General features: G+C 24.6%; 2 protein-coding genes across 2 annotated transcripts; one reads left to right on the top strand and one right to left on the bottom strand.

Moving 5' to 3' along the window:
• The first annotated feature begins 15,468 nt into the window (after positions 1 to 15,468).
• BO86DRAFT_414010 (porphobilinogen synthase HEM2) lies at positions 15,469 to 17,157 on the top strand. The gene is made up of 2 exons (XM_025674804.1): positions 15,469 to 15,807; positions 15,855 to 17,157. The coding sequence occupies exons 1-2, from the start codon at positions 15,589 to 15,591 to the stop codon at positions 16,755 to 16,757; spliced, it is 1,122 nt and encodes a 373-aa protein (XP_025522151.1). The 5' UTR covers positions 15,469 to 15,588; the 3' UTR covers positions 16,758 to 17,157.
• Positions 17,158 to 17,265: 108 nt separating this feature from the next.
• BO86DRAFT_326200 (acetyltransferase) lies at positions 17,266 to 19,456 on the bottom strand (the record flags this gene model as incomplete). Its single annotated transcript, XM_025668558.1, has 2 exons — positions 17,266 to 18,482; positions 18,562 to 19,456. The coding sequence occupies 2 exons, from the start codon at positions 19,454 to 19,456 to the stop codon at positions 17,266 to 17,268; spliced, it is 2,112 nt and encodes a 703-aa protein (XP_025522150.1).
• Positions 19,457 to 20,568: the final 1,112 nt, after the last annotated feature.

Genomic DNA, 20,568 nt, shown 5'->3' with positions numbered 1-20,568 from the left:
TATTATAACTAATTTACTTTATAGTATTATTACTGGATATATTAGGGTAGAAGAAACCAATATCTTTAGATTTAAAAATTTTAATATATATTATTTTAGCAGGATTATTATTATTATTTTTATTATAGAGTAGATAAAGTAAATATTTTTAAAATCTATATTTTAAACAACTGTATCTTTTATTAGTAAGTTTATTTATATAATTATCTATAGTTCTAAGGTGTTTAAGAATATTACCTATAGTAGTTTTTATATAATTAACATCTTTAATATTAGATTTTTTAATTATACTACTAGAAGTACTACTAACACCACCAGTACCAGTAGATCTACCGCCGGACTCTAGTATTATATTAGATATATTACTATATTTTAATTTTATATTTTTAAAAATACAGTATTTTAAAAAATATAAACAGGTAAAGAAATATAGGTAGATAAAATATACTTCAGCAATTTGTTAAAATAACTTGCTAATATATACTCTAATAAAAAAGTAAAAAATTAAAAATATTTAAATAAAACATATTTAAATAACAGAGTAAATATTGTTTACTTTAAATCGAATATTAACAGTAGAAATTTATTAAATATAGAAAAAACACCAGACAGTAAAGTAATATAGATTAGTCTAGGCAGTTTAGAACATAGTAGTAAAAAATAAAAGGCAGAAAAAAATAGATATGTTAACAGTAAAAACCAGCAGGAAAAATTAATGTTAAAATATATTAAAATATAAAAGGTATAGTAGGGGTTGCAATATTAGTTTTTAAAAGTACAAGTATAATAATTTTTAATTAATTAACTAGTATAATATTTTTGGATCCAGTGTTTTTAATAAATAGTATATCTAAGATTGAAATATCTTTAGTAATTAAAATAGTATAGGGGCGGTTGGTGTAGTTAATATAAAAATAGAAATAGATTCTGGTATAAAAATTTAAAATATTAAGTAGAATATTAAGATTAAAATATATAAATATATACAGCCAAACAGCTAAGTAGATTTAATATAACTGTTAGGAACTTTCCAGACATCTGGACTAGTCAACCACTTAATATATAAAAGTGACATTGAAATTAATTTAGTTTAGATAAAAAATTAGATAATATTTTTATCTAAAATACTTTTATTAATATTCTAAGATTGTAGATATAGTTAACACTTTTAAAAGGCAGAAGGGTTTATAACAGATAAAATATAATATACTTATTAAAGTATATCTGTATTAAAATATAGGTATAGAGGACTTTCTAAATATATATAAAATTAAATAATTTGATATTTTAGTTCTGATATACAGATACTAAGATTATTATAAAATTATTAAAATAATAATATATATAGATAACTAGATTGGATTATATAAATAAGGCAAGAATTAAACAGTTTAGAATACAGAAAAAAGAAATAAATAGTATAGAGTAGAAAAAGATAATATAGGGTAGGATATATAAAACAGTATACTAATTTAGTAAAAATAAAAACAATTTATAGATTATATAATTAACTTAGTAAATTAGGGTAAAAGCCAGGGAGTTAAGTAATCTATAATTAAAATGAAAAAAAAGCAGGCACAACAGGCAGAATACTAAATATAAAATTTTTATAATTAGTAACGTAATTGGATACCGAGCTGGTGCGACACCGAGCCGGCGGCCGCCGCACTGTATCTTGTACTCTTAGTAACTTAAAGTTAAAGAACTTACCCAAACCGCCCTATATTAAAATATCGTATAATTTTTTTAGTATTTTTCTTTATATATTAATATAGCCGATACAGATAAATATTTAAATCTTACTGTTAAAATCTTTAAAAATAAAAAGTTTACTATAAAGGCCGCCTATACTGCTGTATTTAATATTAAAATAAGCACTTTTAAAAATTATTTAAATAGTATTAAACTATATACTAAAAAAGATACTAATTATAGAAAACTATCTGTAATTAAAAAAAAATATATTAAAATAGTAGCTTTTTAATATAGTCTACTAAAAACTGCCTTTTAAAATTTATAATATTTAATTTTCTGCCCAGCTGCTATATTAAGCAAAGTTAAAGCTAAATTAATAAAATACTATATTAAAATATTAAATTATTTACTTTATTAAATATTATCTGGAATTAATATCTAAATTTATATTAAAGTATAATTATTAATATACTAAATATAAAAATTTTTATTTTATTTAAAAATAGTTTAACCTTATTTGTAATACAGTCCAAAAATATAGTATTTTTAATAAAAATATATAAAATATAAATAAAACTAAATTATAGATAAAAATTACTTTAACTGTTTATATAATCTATAGCTTAGAAATATAAAAATTATATACTAAATATATACAGCTAAAAAACTATAAATAAGTAACTTTAATTATTATAATTTTAGTTTTAAAAACAGTACTACTACTACAGATTATTTTTATAGTATAGAATTATTAATTAATATAGTATAAAGTTTATTTAAGATTATATTATTTAAGTATTAGTAAAAATACCTGGACTACTAATAAATTTAGCTTTAACTGGCTTAAGAATATATTTAATAAATATATAGCTTTAAAAACTATTAGTATCAAGGAGCTGGCTGGCGTCTGGTCTTGGTCTAGCTGAGTAGTAGAAATAATAGTATAGATAGGACAATTCTTTATAACTAGTTTTTTAGTATATTTTTTAGTTACTAGATTAGGCTATTTTTAGATTTATAGACAAGATATAGTTTAAAGAGCTATAAACAGGATTAAAAGCAGATAAGCAGTTAAAAAAATTATAGATTATATATAAAACAGTTAAAAAAACAGTTAAATTATTAAAATAAAATAAATTAAATAAATTAAATAAATAAAATAAATAAAATAAGTATATTAAATCTGTATTATAATAGTATACCCCCTTTTTAAAGCTAAGTTTTATTAAGGTATAAATTATAATTTATTAAAATAATAATAATAAAAGTTTTTAACTATTTAGTAGATATTTTTAAAATAATAGGCTAGTTCAGCAGTTAAGTTTAAATATTTAATTTATTTTATAATATATATTAGTTAAAAGCAACTGTGTTCTCTGTAGTTTTATATAAAATTAAAAATATTTTTAACTTTTTATTTTTTTAATTTATTAATTTTTATATAAGGCGGCAGAGGTTGGTGCTGGCCTAAAATAGATTTTTTACTAATAAATATAAGTAAACTAGTATTAAATATAAAGTATATTTTTATACTAAAAAATAAAGCTAATTAGTAGATATATAAACTAATAATTTTTTTAATTTTATATAGTTTTAAAATATTTTAATTAAGCTTTTTACTGGGTTTTAGTATTTTAATATAGCAGATATTTAACTAATACTTTCTAATTTTTTTTAAATTTTTTTATTAGCTTATATTATTAATTTACTTATTTTATATATTAGACTTAGACAGTAGATATTTTTACTTTAGTAAATTTAATAATAGTTTATATTTTAGTAGTAAACTAGTTTATATTTTTAACAGCTGGGCTGTTTAAAGTTGCTATAGATTTAAAATTTATATAAAAATAAAAGCTATAGTTTATAAAAAATAAAATAGTTTTAATAATATTAAAATAGATTATATTTAGTATAAATTTAGCTAAAAAAAGCTACTAGCTCCAGTTATCTTATAAATAATTTATCTAAATATAAAAATACTATTTAAATATTATATTAACTTTTTTTATTTAACTATTAGTTTTTAAATAGTATACTATAAAAAGTTTACTAATAATATCTAGTTATTATATTAAATATTTTTAAAATTTAAAAATAAACTAGAATTTTTTATTTAAAAAAATAGATTAAAGTAGACTATATAATTTTTATATATATTAAATATATATAGTTATAACAGCAGTAGTATTAGCAGTAAAATTATATAATATTAAATATTTTATTTTTATTAAATAATTAATAATTACTAGAATAGTATTATAGTTTTAGCTTTTAAATAAATATATAATAAAGTTTATAAATATATTCTACTATACTTATTTAAATACTAGTAGAGGCTTTAAAATTTTTTACTTTACTTTTTTAAATAAAATTATTTTTTAGCAGATATAGTAGTTTTTTATTTATTATTTTATATATTAGTAGATATTAGGCCAGTAGTATTTTTAAACTAGTAGTTTATAAATATAAATTTTTTTAAAATATTTAAAAGTAGATTTATTATAGGCCAGCTGTATCAGCTTAGCCTTAATTTATTTATTATCTAATATTTATAATTAATTTTTATAAAATAAAAAGCTTTTTTTTTATATAATATTAATAATATATTTAAATAACAGTTTTTATTAGTAGCTAAAGCTTTTAAAATTTTTTTAATCTATTTATCTTTTTTATATACAGTATAGAAAGGTTTTTATATTTCTAGTAAAAATTATAAGTCTTATTTATTTTTAAAAATTATATTTTTTTAAATATATAAAATAGGTGCTAATTTTACTTTTAGTATATTTTTAGTATTTTTTTTAAAATTATTTTTTTTGTTGTTATTGCTTTCTGGTGGGGTTAAAGATAGTATTAGTAAATAAATAAAATTAATATTTTTTTATTTTAAAATTATTTAATTTTAGTATAGTAGATATTTATTTTTTTTTTAAAAAATTTTTTTAATTTTTTAATTAGACTGTTAGGTTTAATACTATATTTACCAGATCTGTAGATAATTTTAAAATTAAAATATAATAAAAATTTAAACTATTAGACTTATCAGCAGTTTAGCAGTTTTATAAATATAAAATATTTTAAATTATAATAGTTAATAATAATCTATATTAGTAATAGGATTTTTTTAGCTTAGAATACTATTTTTTAAAGTAATAAGTAATAGTAAATAATTTTTTATTATAAATTTTATAGTTATACTTAGTAGGAATATACTTTTTAAAAAAGTATATAACTAGATATAGTATTTTATTATTTTTATATTAAAATAGTACTTTTTTTAAAATATAGTTAAATATATTAGTTTTTAAAATAATATTACAGGTTTAATTAAACAGTTATAAAACTGGTACTTTAATAAAAGTATTTTTAAATATATTAAATATTTTTTAATATTTTAAAATCTAAATAAATAAAATATTTTTTTATTAGATATATAAGCAGGGCGGTTAGTTTTAAAAAATTATAAATAAACCAGCAGTAGAAGTTACTAAAGTTTAAAAAAACTTATATATTAGTTATATAGATTAAAATAGGCTACTCAGCTATAGTTTTAATTTTTTTAAAGTTTATATAAAATCTATTACAGCCTATAATTAGGTTTAGAAACTTAGTTTTTAGTATAGTAAACTTATATTTTAATAGTTTAGTATATAATCCAGCTTTATATAGTTTTTATAGTATTTTATAAATATATTTAAAGTATTTTTTTAAATACAACTATAAATTGTAATATTATTAAAATAGACTGTATAGAATATATTAAAATAATTTTTTAAAATATTATTAATATATTATTAAAATATAGCCGGGGCTCCAGTAAGTCTAAATAGTATTATAAATATTTTATATAGTTTTAAATAAATTTAGAATACAGTAAAATATTTCTAGCCTTTTTTAATTTTAATATTATTAAAGGTACTAATAATATTAATTTTTATAAAGTATTTTATTTTTTTTAGATTATTTAGAATTTTTTTATAAGTAGAAGTAGATATTTATTTTTTATAAAAATAGTATTTAAAGTACAGTAGTTAATATAAAATCTTAAATTTTTTTAGACTTTTTTATAAACAGTACTGGAAAGGCAACTAGTAATAAATTTAAATAAATAAATTCTTTTTTTAAATTTTTTAAAAACTATTTTTTAAGGCTTATAATTTATTTTAAAATATTTTATATAAAAAACTAAATAGTAGGCTTTTTTTATTTTTTAAAATAATAATATAGTTGTACTTTTAGTATAGGGGTAACTTCTTAGCCTTTTTAAAAAAAAAAATTTTTAAAATCTTTAAATTTTTTAAGTAAAATTAGTTTTTTTAGCTTATTAATAGTTTATAATATTTTATTAATTTAATTTATTTATTACTATAAATATTAGATAATTATAGTATATATAAGCAGTATAGGCTACTAATAAAACTAGATAAATATTTTTTTTTACTAGGACTTTTAAAAATATAATATTTTTAGAATAGACTTTTACTAGTATATTATATAGTACTCTAATTTTTTAAAGTTTTAATAAAGTATTATAATAATTTTAGCAGTACTAACTAATAAACTAAACTATATATATAGATTAATTAATATAAAGGTTATAAATCTTTAGCTATAAAAAACTAAAAATAATTAAATAGTAAATAAAACAAATAATTAAAAAAAATATATTTTTTTTAATATAATTATAAATTTTTAAAGTTATTTAGGTTTAGTAGATAATACAGCCTAATTTTTTTTATTAGCTGTTAAATTTTATAATTATTTTATAGATTTTTAAAAAGTATAATAGTAGCTGGTAGGCTTCAGCCTAGTTTTAATTTATTACTTTTAAAATAAAATATCTAGTATTAATTATAGTATAGATTAGGACTTTTATATTCCTAAATTTTAAATAATAGAAATAACTATTAAATTAATTTTTTAAAATTTTTTTTTAATAGAAATTTTTTTAAGTATAGTTTTTAAAATAGTATATAATTATACTAGGGAATTAGCCTATCAGCAGCTTAAAATAAGTTTATTTTTTTTAGCTGTTTATTAAAGTTAGATAAGTATAAATATTTAGACTGTAAAAAAAATAAGATTAAAAAATTTATAAAACTTATAAATAGATTTAATTACTAAAAATAGACTCTATAAAATAATAGAAAAGTAAATAATATTTTAAAAAAAAATAGATATAAAAGTTTAAAAATAGAGGATATATAGGTACTGTTTATAGTATTTTAATATTAGATTTAAAATAGTTTTTAATAAAATAATAGTTTAATTTATAGTAGAAGTATTTATAATATTTATAGCAGTTAGTCTTTTAGTATAAAAACTTATAGTATATAGTAAACAGATTTATAAAATTATATTTAAAAATAATAAATTTTTTTAAGTTATTTTTATTCTAGGGTTTAAATAAGTTTTTTTAAATATATAGTACTGGGTTAATAGGGGGTCTCTAGAATTAGTTTTAGTATTTATTAGTTATTAAAATTTTTTTATTCTCTAGTTTTTAAAAAAAGATAATAAATTTTAAATAGAATTTGTTAAAGTTTAAAAAATTTTAGTATAATAGTATAGCTTTTAGTTTTTTATTAATTATTTATTTTAGTATAGTTAGTAGAGCGGCTTTAGATATTTTAACTTCTATAACTAAATATTAAAATTTAATAAAAAAAATAGTAAATTTTCTACTGCTTTGGTAAAGGTAATATAGATTATTATATATATTATAAATATTATTTAGATTTTTAAAGACTTATTTTAGGATTTTTAGAATATTAGTATAGTTGTTAATAGGGTAGCTTTTATTTTAAATATAAAAAAGTACTTAGATATATATAAGGTCTAAAAGGCAGCTAATTATATAAATAATTTAAAATTTAACAGTAAAAAAATAATTAAGATTAATAGTTATTTTATTTTTAATTTAGGCTGTAAAGTAGATAAGATCTTTTTAAACACCTTTAAATTTATTAAAATTAAATATATATTTAAAAAAAAAGCAGAGGTAAAAGATTTAAAAATAATTAATATAATTATTTCTACTAAAGCAGCTGTAGTATTTTTAATAATAAATATAAATTTTAAAATTTATACTAAAGTATTTATTATAGAAGTAGTAATCTAAATAGCTTTAATATATTTAGTTTAGATTTAGTTTTTTTTTTTAATAATAATTTTTATTTTATAGTAGTTTTAATAAGCTGGTAGTTTAACTCTAAAGCCTATTTAATCTAATATATAAAATTATTTTTTTAAATATATATTACTTATTAAAGGCTGGTATAGTTATAATTAGCTTTAACAGTAGAAATATAAATTTAGTTATAATAATAGTACTATTTTTTTAGATATTTACTAATATATTAAGTAAACTTTTTTAGATTATTTAATATTACTAAAAATTACAGGATTACTAGTATCTTATTAAAACTACTATTTTTAAAAATAAAAGCTATATAGTATTAAAAAGCTGGCTGGTATCTGGTCTTAGTTTAGCTAAATAGTAGAAATAATAGTATAAATAGAATAATTTTTTATAACTGGTTTTCTAATATATTTTTTAGCTACTAGATTAGACTATTTTTAGATTTATAAATAAGATATAGTTTAAAAAGCTATAAACAGGATTAAAAGCAGACAGGTAGTTAAAGAGGTTGCAGATTATATATAAAGCAGTTAAAAAAAACAGTTAGATTATTAAAGTAAAATAGATTAAATAGATTAAATAGATAGAATAGATAGAATAGGTGCATCAGATCTGCACTGTGACAATAGTAATAAATATAATATATACTACAAGCCTTATATTTTTACTTTGCTTAGGCTGCTGTGCAGGCTGTTATATATAATCTTAATTAGAAATATATATTTATTATAGATATCATTATAGTAGAAGTAACCGGCTGTATATAAATTAACCAGCTAATATAAACAGATGTCAGCTGTAGATACTTTATAAATATTAAAATTTTTACTATTTAATATTTTCTACATTCTACTACTACTGTTCATTTTGTTTTAAAAAAGAGTTTCTTTTTATAAGTATTGATTAATATTATAGGCTATTAAGATTTTGAAACTAAATTATTTTATTATACTATAAATAAAAACTGCTTATTATATATTAGATTAATATTATACAGCTGTTTAGTGCTGTTTAGTAATAGAAATAGTAACTAATTAAATACTACTACTATATAAAATAATATATATTTTTAAATATAGTTTTAAACTAATCTAAACTATACTATTAAGAAATATAATACATAGCTGATAGTTTAAATATAGAAATATATATAAATATAGCTTACAGCTGCAGCTGCCTTTATAAATTTATCTTTTATATAAATAATACTATTTTTTCAGTAATACTCATATTACTGTATATACTACTAAAACTACTAAATTAAATTAAATCTATTTATATTAAAAAAACTGCTAATATAGTTTATAATAATTTAAAATATTTTTTTAATTTTTTTATTATACAGCTCTGGGCCTTAGCTGCTAACTATGATATAATAAAATAAATAGTTTTTAAACTAATAGCTAAATTTACTACTAAATATAAATAGTTTATAAATTTATAATTTATTAGTATAAATAAAATACTTAATCTATTTTTAACTATCTATTAAACTAAAAGTCTATTTAGATTTAGATTCAAAATAGTACTAATGGATGCTAAAAATAACTAGATATTTTATTTTATTATTTAGTAGATTATAAACTATAAATAGATTATATTAATTTTTTAGCTTCTTAAATAGTTTATATATAAACCATTGTTTTAATTTATTTAGATATTACTATTTTTCTACTATAAGTTAAGAAATATAATATTAATTAATTTAATAGCTTATATAGGCTGTAGTTTTTATTTCTACTATTAGTAAAATAATACTATAGCTGCAGCTGCTAATAATAATAGTAATAATAATAAGAAAGGTTTTTCATATTTTATAAATTTTTAAAAAAGCTGCTAACTAATTTTGTTATTAGCTAATATTTTATTATCTTCACCTCTACTATTTGTTTTTACTAAAAATATAATCTAATAGTTTAAAACTACTATTAATAGTTAGAATATTTTACTAGCTGTTTTTTAAACTATAGTAGCTGCTGCTAATACTATAGTAGTAGCTGTTAAATTCTAAACTAATATTATCTACTATTTAGTAAATATTTTTAATACTACTGCTTATTTAGAAAATGTAAAAAATAAAAAAATAAAAATAAAAATAAAAATAAAAAAAGCTTATAGTTTAAAAGCTGGGCTTTTAAAACTGTTATATTTTTAAATAAACTTTATATTTAGGCTGGCTATTTATATAATTAATAAAGTTTTTTAGTTTTAGCTAAGTAAAATATAAAGACTATAGTAAATAAACTGTTAAAATAATTTATAGTACAGTATTAATATAAATAAATTATTAAATTTACTAAGTACTCTACTAGGCTGGTAATTAATTTGAGTATAAAATTTTTAAAGCGTTTTTATATTTAATAGTTTTAGTAGTAGTTATATTTAGCTAATTAAAAATAGCTAGCTTAGCTATATTTAATATATAAAAAACACTATATACAAATATTTATATAGAAATAGTAGAAAATAAAATTCTACAGCTATAGTTTATAGAAACTGGTTTTAAATATAATATAATTTATATGTGACAGCTAATATGTGTATTATTATATATATCTAGCTATACAGCCTATATAGGTAAAGTTGTAAGATCTAAGATTATATAAGCCCAAATATCTTTTACACTACCTATAAATAAAGATATTATATACCAAGTTATATATAAAAAAAAGATATAAAACAGCTTATATTTTAAAATAAAAAAATAAAAAATATGTAAGTGTAAAGATATTAGATTATATAGTCTACTATATTAAACTATTAAATAAATTGAATATATACTATATATTCAAATAGCTCTTTAAATCTATTAGCTATTTACTTTATTATTTTAAGATAAATAAATTTAATATTTTTAATATATATTTTATACTATATGAAGTACCATTTAAGAAGATATATTCATTTTTATATAAAATTTAAAAATTTTAACTAAAATAATAATAGATTAATTATTAGTATAAATTACAGTAGATAAAGTTATTAATACTAGTATAGCTTTAAAGTATTAAATATTTAACTTAGTAAAAGAAAGTTGAAACTAAGAAAAGTTTTTAAATTATAATAATTTAGATAATATACTTATTTTTAGTAGAGAATAGTATAATAGCAGTTTATTTTTTAAACTTTACAAAACTAGTTTCTTTATAAGTTTAAAAAAAATTAAAAATTAATATAATATTATAAGTATAAAAGCCGGCCCAGTTAGTATTATAATATCTACTAAAACTAAGGCTATTATATTAATGAAAAAGTAATAGTTAAGAAAATCTATAAAATATTACTATATAAAATTTATTACTCAAATATAAGACTCAAATAAAATTTACAATAAAAATAATAATTTACTAATTATATATATAATAATAAAATATATATGAAATATAATTGAATATTATTTAGCTGTACTGTTTCTGTATACTTAAATAAAAGAATTGTATAGTTAGAAATATAAAAAAGCTTTTATAGTTAAATAGGCTATAATACTTTAAATAGGCTTTAATATACAATTTTTATAAAAAATAAATACTATTATTTATTTATATAATATTAATTTTTAAAACAGTATATATAAAAATTATAATTAGTAAATTTAATAAAACTACCCCGCAGATTTTTAAAAATATTAATTATAAAAATATCTAATATAAATAAAAAAATAAAATTAATATAGATAAGTATAAAAAGATATTTCTTAAGAAATATAAAATAATTTAAATATAAATATTTAAACTATTTATAGTAAAAGAGTTATAAAGTATATTATACTATTTATATAGTATCTGCTTTAATCTATAAAGTAATTTAATAAATATACTATATATACTTTTTTAAAGGTTTTTTTAGTAGTTTAATATATTAGTTTATAAAATTTAATATTAAAAATTTTTAATAATATTAAGACTATATAGTACCCAGCTAAGTATAGCTGTAAAAATAATAAAAATTTTAAAACTAATACTTTTTATAACTATAGTATAGATTCTTTTCTTTAATAGTTATTTTAGTATACTAGAAGAAGCCTTTAATAATAAAATATATTTTATATATACTATTATAGTTAAATCTCTATACTTATTTACAAAGTAGAAGTTTAGATTTATATTAATATAGTATAATATAAAAGATATTGTAATTTATTACTATATTTTTAGTAGACTATTTTATACTATTTTAAAGTTTTAATATAAACTATAGTATTTATATAGCTAAGAAAAATAAAGCTCATATCTTATAGTATTAATTCTTTTATAGTAAAAAGCTTTTTATATTTAAATAGATTCTTAGCCGGATGTATAGCTGTAGTATTAAAAAATAAAAAATAAATAAATTAATTTTTAATAACTAAATTATAAAAATTATTAATGCAAAAATCTAGATTATTATTAATATTAATAATATATAATTATAGTAATTTTAGTAGTATATACAACAGCTTATAAATAGAAGTTAAATATTATAGCAGCTGTAGTATAATTTTTTAAACTACTAATACTAAAAAAGTATTATTAATAACTAAAGGTTTTATAACTATTAATTTATAATTAAAAATATTATTTTTAATAGTAAAAAATAATATTACAGCTGTATTATATATAGTATTATTTTTATTTACTAGTAGCAGCAGTATATTATTTAATTTATATTTAACAAACAAATTAAAATTTATAGTAATCTTTATATTTTCAAAAACTAAATTATTAAAAAGATTAATTTAAAAAAGCTTTTAATATTAAAAAAGTATAGTGAATATAAAATTAGTTTTTTATTAAAAAGAATATTATATATATAAATAATTTTATAAATTTTGTTATGATAAAATTCATAAACAGATTTAGAGTAGCTTATAGAATAATCTTTTTATATATAACTTTTTAATTTATTATATATTTTTTTAAAAGTTAAATACTACTAGTAATAGCTAAGAACCTTTTAGTAAAAATATCCAGTTATATACTATATGAAATTTTATATAAGATTTTTCTAATAAAGTTATATATAAGCCTATTTTAAATATAGTTAATAATAAAAACTATATAGTTTTAAAAATAGTAAAATAATTAATTCTTAGCTATAATAAGAATATAAAACTTTGTAAAATATTATTCTTTAACTTTAGTAATTAAATTAAAATTAACCTAGTAATATAGTATAGGATTTTAAATGATATTTTATTTTTAATAGTAGAATATAAGCAGCTAATATCTCAGTATATTATTACTATAAATATATTTCATATTAATATTTAGTTAATATTTAAAATAAATTTATATAATAATAAACTTATTATAAACTTGGCTGTATTTTTTAAAAAATATATTTAATAGTAATATAATATATAGTTTAAAAAAAATAATAATATAATATATACTAGTTTAGCTGTATATTAGCAGTAGACTATAAATATTAGTATTCATAAAATCTTAATTTATAGACTAAAATTATACAGTTTAGTATATAATATTAAAAGTATCTGATTTCCTTTATAAAGAGAAAGATTATATAGTAATAAAAAATTATTTTTTAATAATAAAACTAATAATACACTTTAATAATTAATATATTTTATATTTAAATGTATAGATTATATAATAATATGTTAGTATATTTTTTAATAGTATTAAATATAAAATTAATAAATAATAAATAGATGAAAATACTACAGCTATATAAATTATATATAGTATTAAATTACTATATTAGTTATATAAAAAAAATACTAAGCTTTATATATAATAGCATAGTTTAGTTACTTCCTGTTTTTAATAAAAAGTATTTTTTTTCTTTTCATATATATACTAAAATATTCTAGCTGTTTATATAAAATAAGACTATTTATTAAAACTAGTATAAATTATATATAGTTTAGTTTTAGTATATTTAATGATTTATTTTAATAATTTATAAATTTAATAAAATAGTATCAAAACTTTATTTATTACTGTTATAGCCTAATTAATACAAAATATAAACATAGTAAAATATTACTTGAAATATATTATATTTTTAATACTTTTAATATATTTAATATATTTAAAAATTTTATTATTTATTGTAATCTATTTTTTTAAATAAAAAATTATAGTTTATTTTGAAATTTTAAAAATATTTAATATAATAACCAAGTATTACTAGTGAGCTTTTTATAGTATACTACTTTAAAACTAATAGCTAAACTAAAAAAAATTAATATAATATTTAAATAATATTCTTATACTTATATAAACTTTTTCTAAAATAACTAGAGCCAGTAGCTTTTTCTAGCTAAATCTATATTAATTATAATCTATTTTAATACTATTAAAATTATTTTATTAATTTATTACCTATAAATCCTAGATTCTGCTACTAGTAACTATTTAGTATATTTCTACCTCCAGTAAGAATTTTATATATTATATATAGCAGATAAAGAAATTAAGCAACTATTTATAATCTATTTAATTCTCGCCCTTGGCGACTATCCATACAGATAACATATACAGCTAATAGCTATAGTAGTAAAATCTTTTTAATTTTAGTAATAATTTATTTATATATAAAGATTTATTTTAAATTTTGTATTTTTTTAGTAATTCAACAGCTACAGCAGTAGAAGTTTAACTAAAAATAATAAATTTAAAAAATTTATATTATTTAAACTTATATTTTTAAAGATTAACTGTTATTACTATTAGTTTATATATAAAAAACTCTTAAAAGTAATAAAAATATATGTTTTTTATATGCATAGTTATAAAAAGTTTAAAAAAAATAAAAGTAAAGACAATATTTAATATTATATTATAGCTAAGTAAATTAGTTTATTTTCTACTAATTCAGTATTAATAATATAAAGTAATAAATATAAAAAAAATAAAAAAATAAATATATATCAGCAGCTTATCTGTTATACAGCGGCCTAGAGGGCAAATAAAATAAATATAGTAAAAGTATTAAATAGGGTTAGCTAGGTGGACTGTGTCTATGGGATAGCCCTCACATATATTAATATTCTGCTGTTCTGTTTAGTAGCCGCCTTTTTTACTACCCAAGTAGAAGAACTTCGGCTTGGCTGATCCTCCAGTCTTTTGTCTTCAACAATCAACTACATATTCATGAACTTCGTCATATTCTACAGGTTAAAATAGGATTCTGCTTTTTAGCCGGATATACATATAAAAATATATATATTTTCGGAAACTTAGTAAAAACCTGTTGATTTACAATCTTATAACTTTTTAATTTTTAGATAATTAATTCTAATAAATTTTATTAAAATCTGCAAGTGAATCTTGATAGAATTCCTTACTTTTATAAAGTTTTATTAGAAAATCAAAATTAATAAAAATAAAAAAAATATTCTTTTTCTTTTTTTTTCCTTTTTTCTATATTAAGTATAATATTAGTAATAAAATAAATCTGTTTTTATTTTAATTGATTATATTTTTCAATACTTAAATTTAATATTTTTAAATCTATTCTAAAGAAATCTTTGAGTTGTCTTGGTTAGATAGATGTTTATATAATTAGTAAATTATGGTTGGGTAGGTAAAAAGCGGATGTACGAATACTTATTGCAAGGCACTGTATATGCAATACTACTGACTAAGAAGTCACAAGGGCCTTTAGTGGCCAAACCTCAAAGCACTCCACACAGCCTATTGAAACTGAAGTATCTGCAATAGTGGATTTCTTTGGCTTACAACATATATCATCACAAGTCACATTACAGTATCGCAATAGACCTCGGAGATTCTTACTCAACCATGTCTTTCTCCAATCTTGTCTCAGATCTCGCCTTTCGAGATGTGCATGACGACCGAAGCTCCCAAATATCCCATGCCCGATCCCAGGCCACTGCTCGCTCCTATACCAGTACAGCCGCCACCAGTGTCAGCATATCTGGTGATATCTCCAGCCAACTTCACTCAGGTTATAGCCATCCTTTAAGCAGATCATGGCAAGCCGAAAAGCAACTTACCAAGGTCGGTAGTCATGTAGGAGCTTATTCTTATATTCTAACCAGCCACAGGAAATGCTTATGTATCCGCTCTTCATTACGGACAATCCGGATGAAGAGACGCCAATTCCGTCACTCCCTAATCAATGCCGCCGAGGATTGAACCGCCTAGTGCCATTCTTGAGGCCTCTCGTCCACAAAGGACTGCGATCTGTAATCCTCTTTGGGGTTCCATTGCACCCGTCCGCGAAGGATGCTCTAGGGACTGCCGCGGACGATCCGAACGGGCCAGTAGTTCAGGCCATCCGCCTTCTTCGATCGCGTTTCCCCCAGCTTTATATCGTTACTGATGTATGCCTTTGCGAATATACATCTCATGGTCACTGTGGGATTCTTCGTGAAGATGGCACGTTAGATAATGCGCAGTCCGTTGATCGAATCTCCGATGTCGCTCTGGCCTACGCTGCAGCTGGCGCTCACTGCGTTGCTCCATCGGACATGAATGATGGACGAGTACGCGCCATAAAACTCAAGCTGATTGAGGCTGGTATGGCTCATCGGGTCCTCCTCATGTCCTACAGCGCGAAGTTCAGTGGATGCTTGTATGGCCCTTTCCGCGATGCAGCAGGCTCATGCCCGTCTTTTGGTGATCGAAGGTGTTATCAGCTGCCTCCCGGAGGTAGGGGACTTGCTCGGCGAGCGATACAGAGGGATATTAGCGAGGGCGCTGACATCATCATGGTGAAGCCCGCAAGCAGTTACTTGGACATTATTAGAGACGCGAAAGAGCTTGCGCAGGACATGCCCATCGCAGCATATCAAGTTAGTGGCGAATATGCCATGATACATGCAGGGGCAAAAGCTGGTGTTTTCGATCTGAAATCCATGGCGTTTGAGAGTACAGAAGGCATTTTGAGAGCCGGTGCAGGAATTGTTGTGAGCTACTTTGTCCCTGAGTTTCTGGATTGGCTATGATAATCCTTCGGGGCCATGGGTGATCGCTGTGAAATCTGCGATACCTTCCTTCTCATTTACCTTCCCCATTTGAGGTGCTTGCTGCCCTGCAGGTTTATCTCCGGAAGCTTAGCTTTGATTCAAGCCTATGTTAATTGGTTCTTCTATGAAGGAGCCCGGCTGAATGCAAAGTCAGCCTGCACCAAGTAAGATGTAAAACAATGACCCGCCACTTGTTGCACGGGCATTGATGTTTGCTTAATGTGCACCGAACCAAACCCTCACAAGTCATATTAACCAGATAAGGAGGACATGTTGTTTGTTTAAGAGCAAGAACTAATGCACTTAGCTTAAATATAGAGCGATCTTCAACGTGGGCAAAGCACGGGTATTCAGTATACTGTGTAGGCTTCGTTCCTGTTGACTAGCATGATAGATATTTCAATGAAACTCAGAGCTTACATATTTCAGCAACCTAATTTGATAGTAAAGAACATGTCTCTCTGTCATGCCAGTTGATTTTCATACATCACATATACCCAGGCTTCAAACCCTGAAAGCCATAGGCTACTATATCGGACTTTACCACCTCACCTGGAGCGACGTATGCACCGCGGCGAAGACGCACACCAGGATAGATCGTACAGCCAGCGCCAACATAACAATCTTCCTCAATAGCAACGGAGCGTCCTTGATAGCGACTCTGCGAGCCTTTGCGTTCTTGCATATTTGCATGAGCGGTCGAACTGATTATCGTGACTCGAGGACCGATCCACGTGTGCGCTCCAATAGTAATGGGGCAGTCATCCACAAAAAGACAGTCCTCGGAAATCATAACGTCTTCACCTAAGTGCACATTGTAACCATAATGGCAGTGGAAAGGTGCCTCAACAATAACACCTTGGCCAATCGTCCCAGAAGAACGGGACGTGGGAGCGCCAGAAGGGGAATTGGATGCAGAGACAGGAGGGACAAAAACCTCTCTGAGCAGGCGCATTTGTTCCTTGGTGCTGAGCCCCGAGACTGGGTTGCACGCATTGTTGAACCTCCATAAGGCAGCCTTACAACGGTCCCTTTCTTCTACAAGTTGAACATCGTAGGGCCTGTAAAGCTCGCCGCGCATCATTTTCTCTTTCTCCGTTTCATCCCCGGATACGGTCCGTGCAGACAGCTGATGTTCAATATTCAAAGCCATGCGTGCCTGAGCCTGCGGACTGCTGGTATCCAGATTGGTGCTGTGTGCTGGTCGTTGATCGATCCCACTTTGAAACAAGGAAGCATTTGATTTTGGATGGTTGCCATGAGAGAGTTCCCTGATTGGCGGTACGATGGCATAATCTGCCTTCGAGTGGCCCTCCTGAGATAGCTGATGAATTGAAGGAACATCGCGGTAATCTGACTTCGTTAGATGATCCGGTATATACGCCGGATGGTTGCTTCCTCCCCATGTCCGCTTTGTCCAACCACGACCAGAATTAACGCCTGTTGGACTGGTGCTGAACTGGGAAGTAGAGCGGTCGGCATCCTCAACAACAATCGGCCTCATTTTGCTGGTTTCTATATGTTCCGTCAAGGCTTGGGGCCTTTCATGTGGTTGGTTGATATCATGCATATATTGACTACTTATTTCGTTGTAACCCTCTTTCGATTGCAGAGGTACAGGTGGTTTTGAGGGTGACGGCTTCTGCCATGTGCTCCGAGACGAGTAGCCTTCGCACAAGAATCCTCCCCTGATGCAATTGTTGCCTAGGTGGTGTTAGAGGTAAGACCATTGTAACCATAATAACCTATCCTACGCTAAAGTGTAATAGTGTATGGGACTTACAAGCAGGGTGCTGCTCGTCGCATTTCTTCTTTCTCCGGCGACAAGTCATGCAGCCGGTTTTGGTTCGATTACTAAAAACACGTTTTCGTTTTGGTGCAACCTGAACAGCAGGGTGTGCCCGCTCCTGTGGAATCATGGGCATCGAGGCGGATTGTTCACTCTGCACACAAGTTTCTGGTGGACGATTGCTAGTGCTCCAACCTTTTGGCGACTCATGACCATTTGCCTCTCGCTGAAGCGCTTCTGCCAGTTGAGCGTCCGTAGCATCAAGGTGCTGCGCACGCTGCGCTTGCTTGATCAACTGAGAATCAATCTCATTCCACGCTGTATCTGTTGATGTTGTGCGAATGTCGCCGTTTTCGTCCAGTCGAGAATGAGCAGGCGTCTGTTTGACATCGGATTCTCCTTGAGACGATACAACGCCGTTCGGCGGAGACGGCTGACTGCTTGATGCTATGCTGTCGTCTGGGCGTGGGTCTGGGCTTCTAGGTGACTTATGAGATATACTGTGTCCTTCTTGCTCTTCTCTTGATTCCGATCCCTTGCGCTTACTTCTGCCGAGAGGTTCCGCGGAAGAAAGTGAACGGCGTGATCGTTGGTCATCCTGGTCGCATTCGGTATTATCCCGCTCTGCATACCCAGGATTCCTCGTAGACTCATCGTGTCGCGACGGAGCATGGGCACCATTTTTCGGGGGCCGGTCAGAGACGAAATTTTCTAGAGTCGGATTCTCACGCGCAGGGATCCTGCTTGTACCTTTCATGGGAGTGGCTGTGCCACTGCCCAAAGAGTCTTTGCCATTGACTGCTGTGAATCGAGAAGGGCTGTTCTTTGCCTTGGATTCCTTCTCGGTCTCGTGGTCATGCAACACCGACGCGGATGCCACGGTAGTCATGATTCAATTGTGGTTGCCTGAACCAGATCCAACCAGGCAGTGGAAATATATCAAGTATGAGACGAATAAAGATATGTTGATTCGGGAATCGCCGTCGCCATTCAAACACGACCGTAGCACGAAATGCCAGTCATTGACTTGTCGTAGAACCTACCAGTCACTTACTGAGGGTCATGATCCCTCAGACAAAGCGCAAAGATACCCTCCCAGTCGTGCTAGCGTTTAATGCCCCCGGGGTGATTGGATTCTTGGTGTGGTTCAAACCGAACCGCGTGACACTGAAGTCCACTTGGCTAGCGAGACATTCATATATCGCGACCGATACTCGGCTATCGGCAAGGCAAGAGTAGCAAACGTTCCGCGGATGTATGATTGTATGATTGACAGGGTATTTGCGCTACCGCCCCAGGAGAAGCAGTGCTAATTCCGCATATATATGAAGTACAAAAAACCAAAAAATGATCGAGCCTAGATGTCAGATCTGAGTGCAACCGAGGTAGCGTAGGGATGATCAAGAACTGCAGGTGCCCGTCTTTTTGAAGCGCTGGAAGTCGTCGACAATATTTCAGGCTTTGTGGTAATCTAGGCTGGGATTGAAGAGGCCAGCTAAAGACTATGATTGAACTGCTCTATGTCTCGGTTGTAGAGAGCTGCACATTGAGTAATATCGAGTAGTATCGATTTGGGGTAGAGTCTTGAGTATGGGAGACGGCAAGAGAGAGGGTGAGGAGGGGAGGGGAGGAGGAACGTCAAATCAGGTGGGAGAGGGGAAGGTCTCTAGTAATAGGGCAGTCAATGGATGAAGGTGGAAGGAAGTAAGCGACTGTAATTATAAATCAGCGAGTAAGATGTCGAGAGAGTCGCAATTTAGTATAATTTAGTATAATTTTCTTTGCCGCCGGATGATGGGTACAGAAAAGTAAGTTAATCCATGCAGGAACCAATAACACAGTTATTGTCGACAGTTGTCGAGTAAGCCGCCGTAGGTTGGGGCTAAAGAAACAGGAGGGCCTGAATGTATGGGAAAGTCTGGGACGGACGGCGGGAGGGGATTAACCAAGGGGGAGGGGAAGAGGATGCATTAGCAGGAGGTAACTCAGGTGTGGTGAAGG

This window comes from Aspergillus japonicus (assembly GCF_003184785.1).
Source record: "Aspergillus japonicus CBS 114.51 unplaced genomic scaffold BO86scaffold_110, whole genome shotgun sequence".
Lineage (NCBI taxonomy): Eukaryota > Fungi > Ascomycota > Eurotiomycetes > Eurotiales > Aspergillaceae > Aspergillus > Aspergillus japonicus.
Note: the sequence above shows the minus strand (reverse complement) of the source record. Positions and strands in the feature narration are given on the sequence as shown.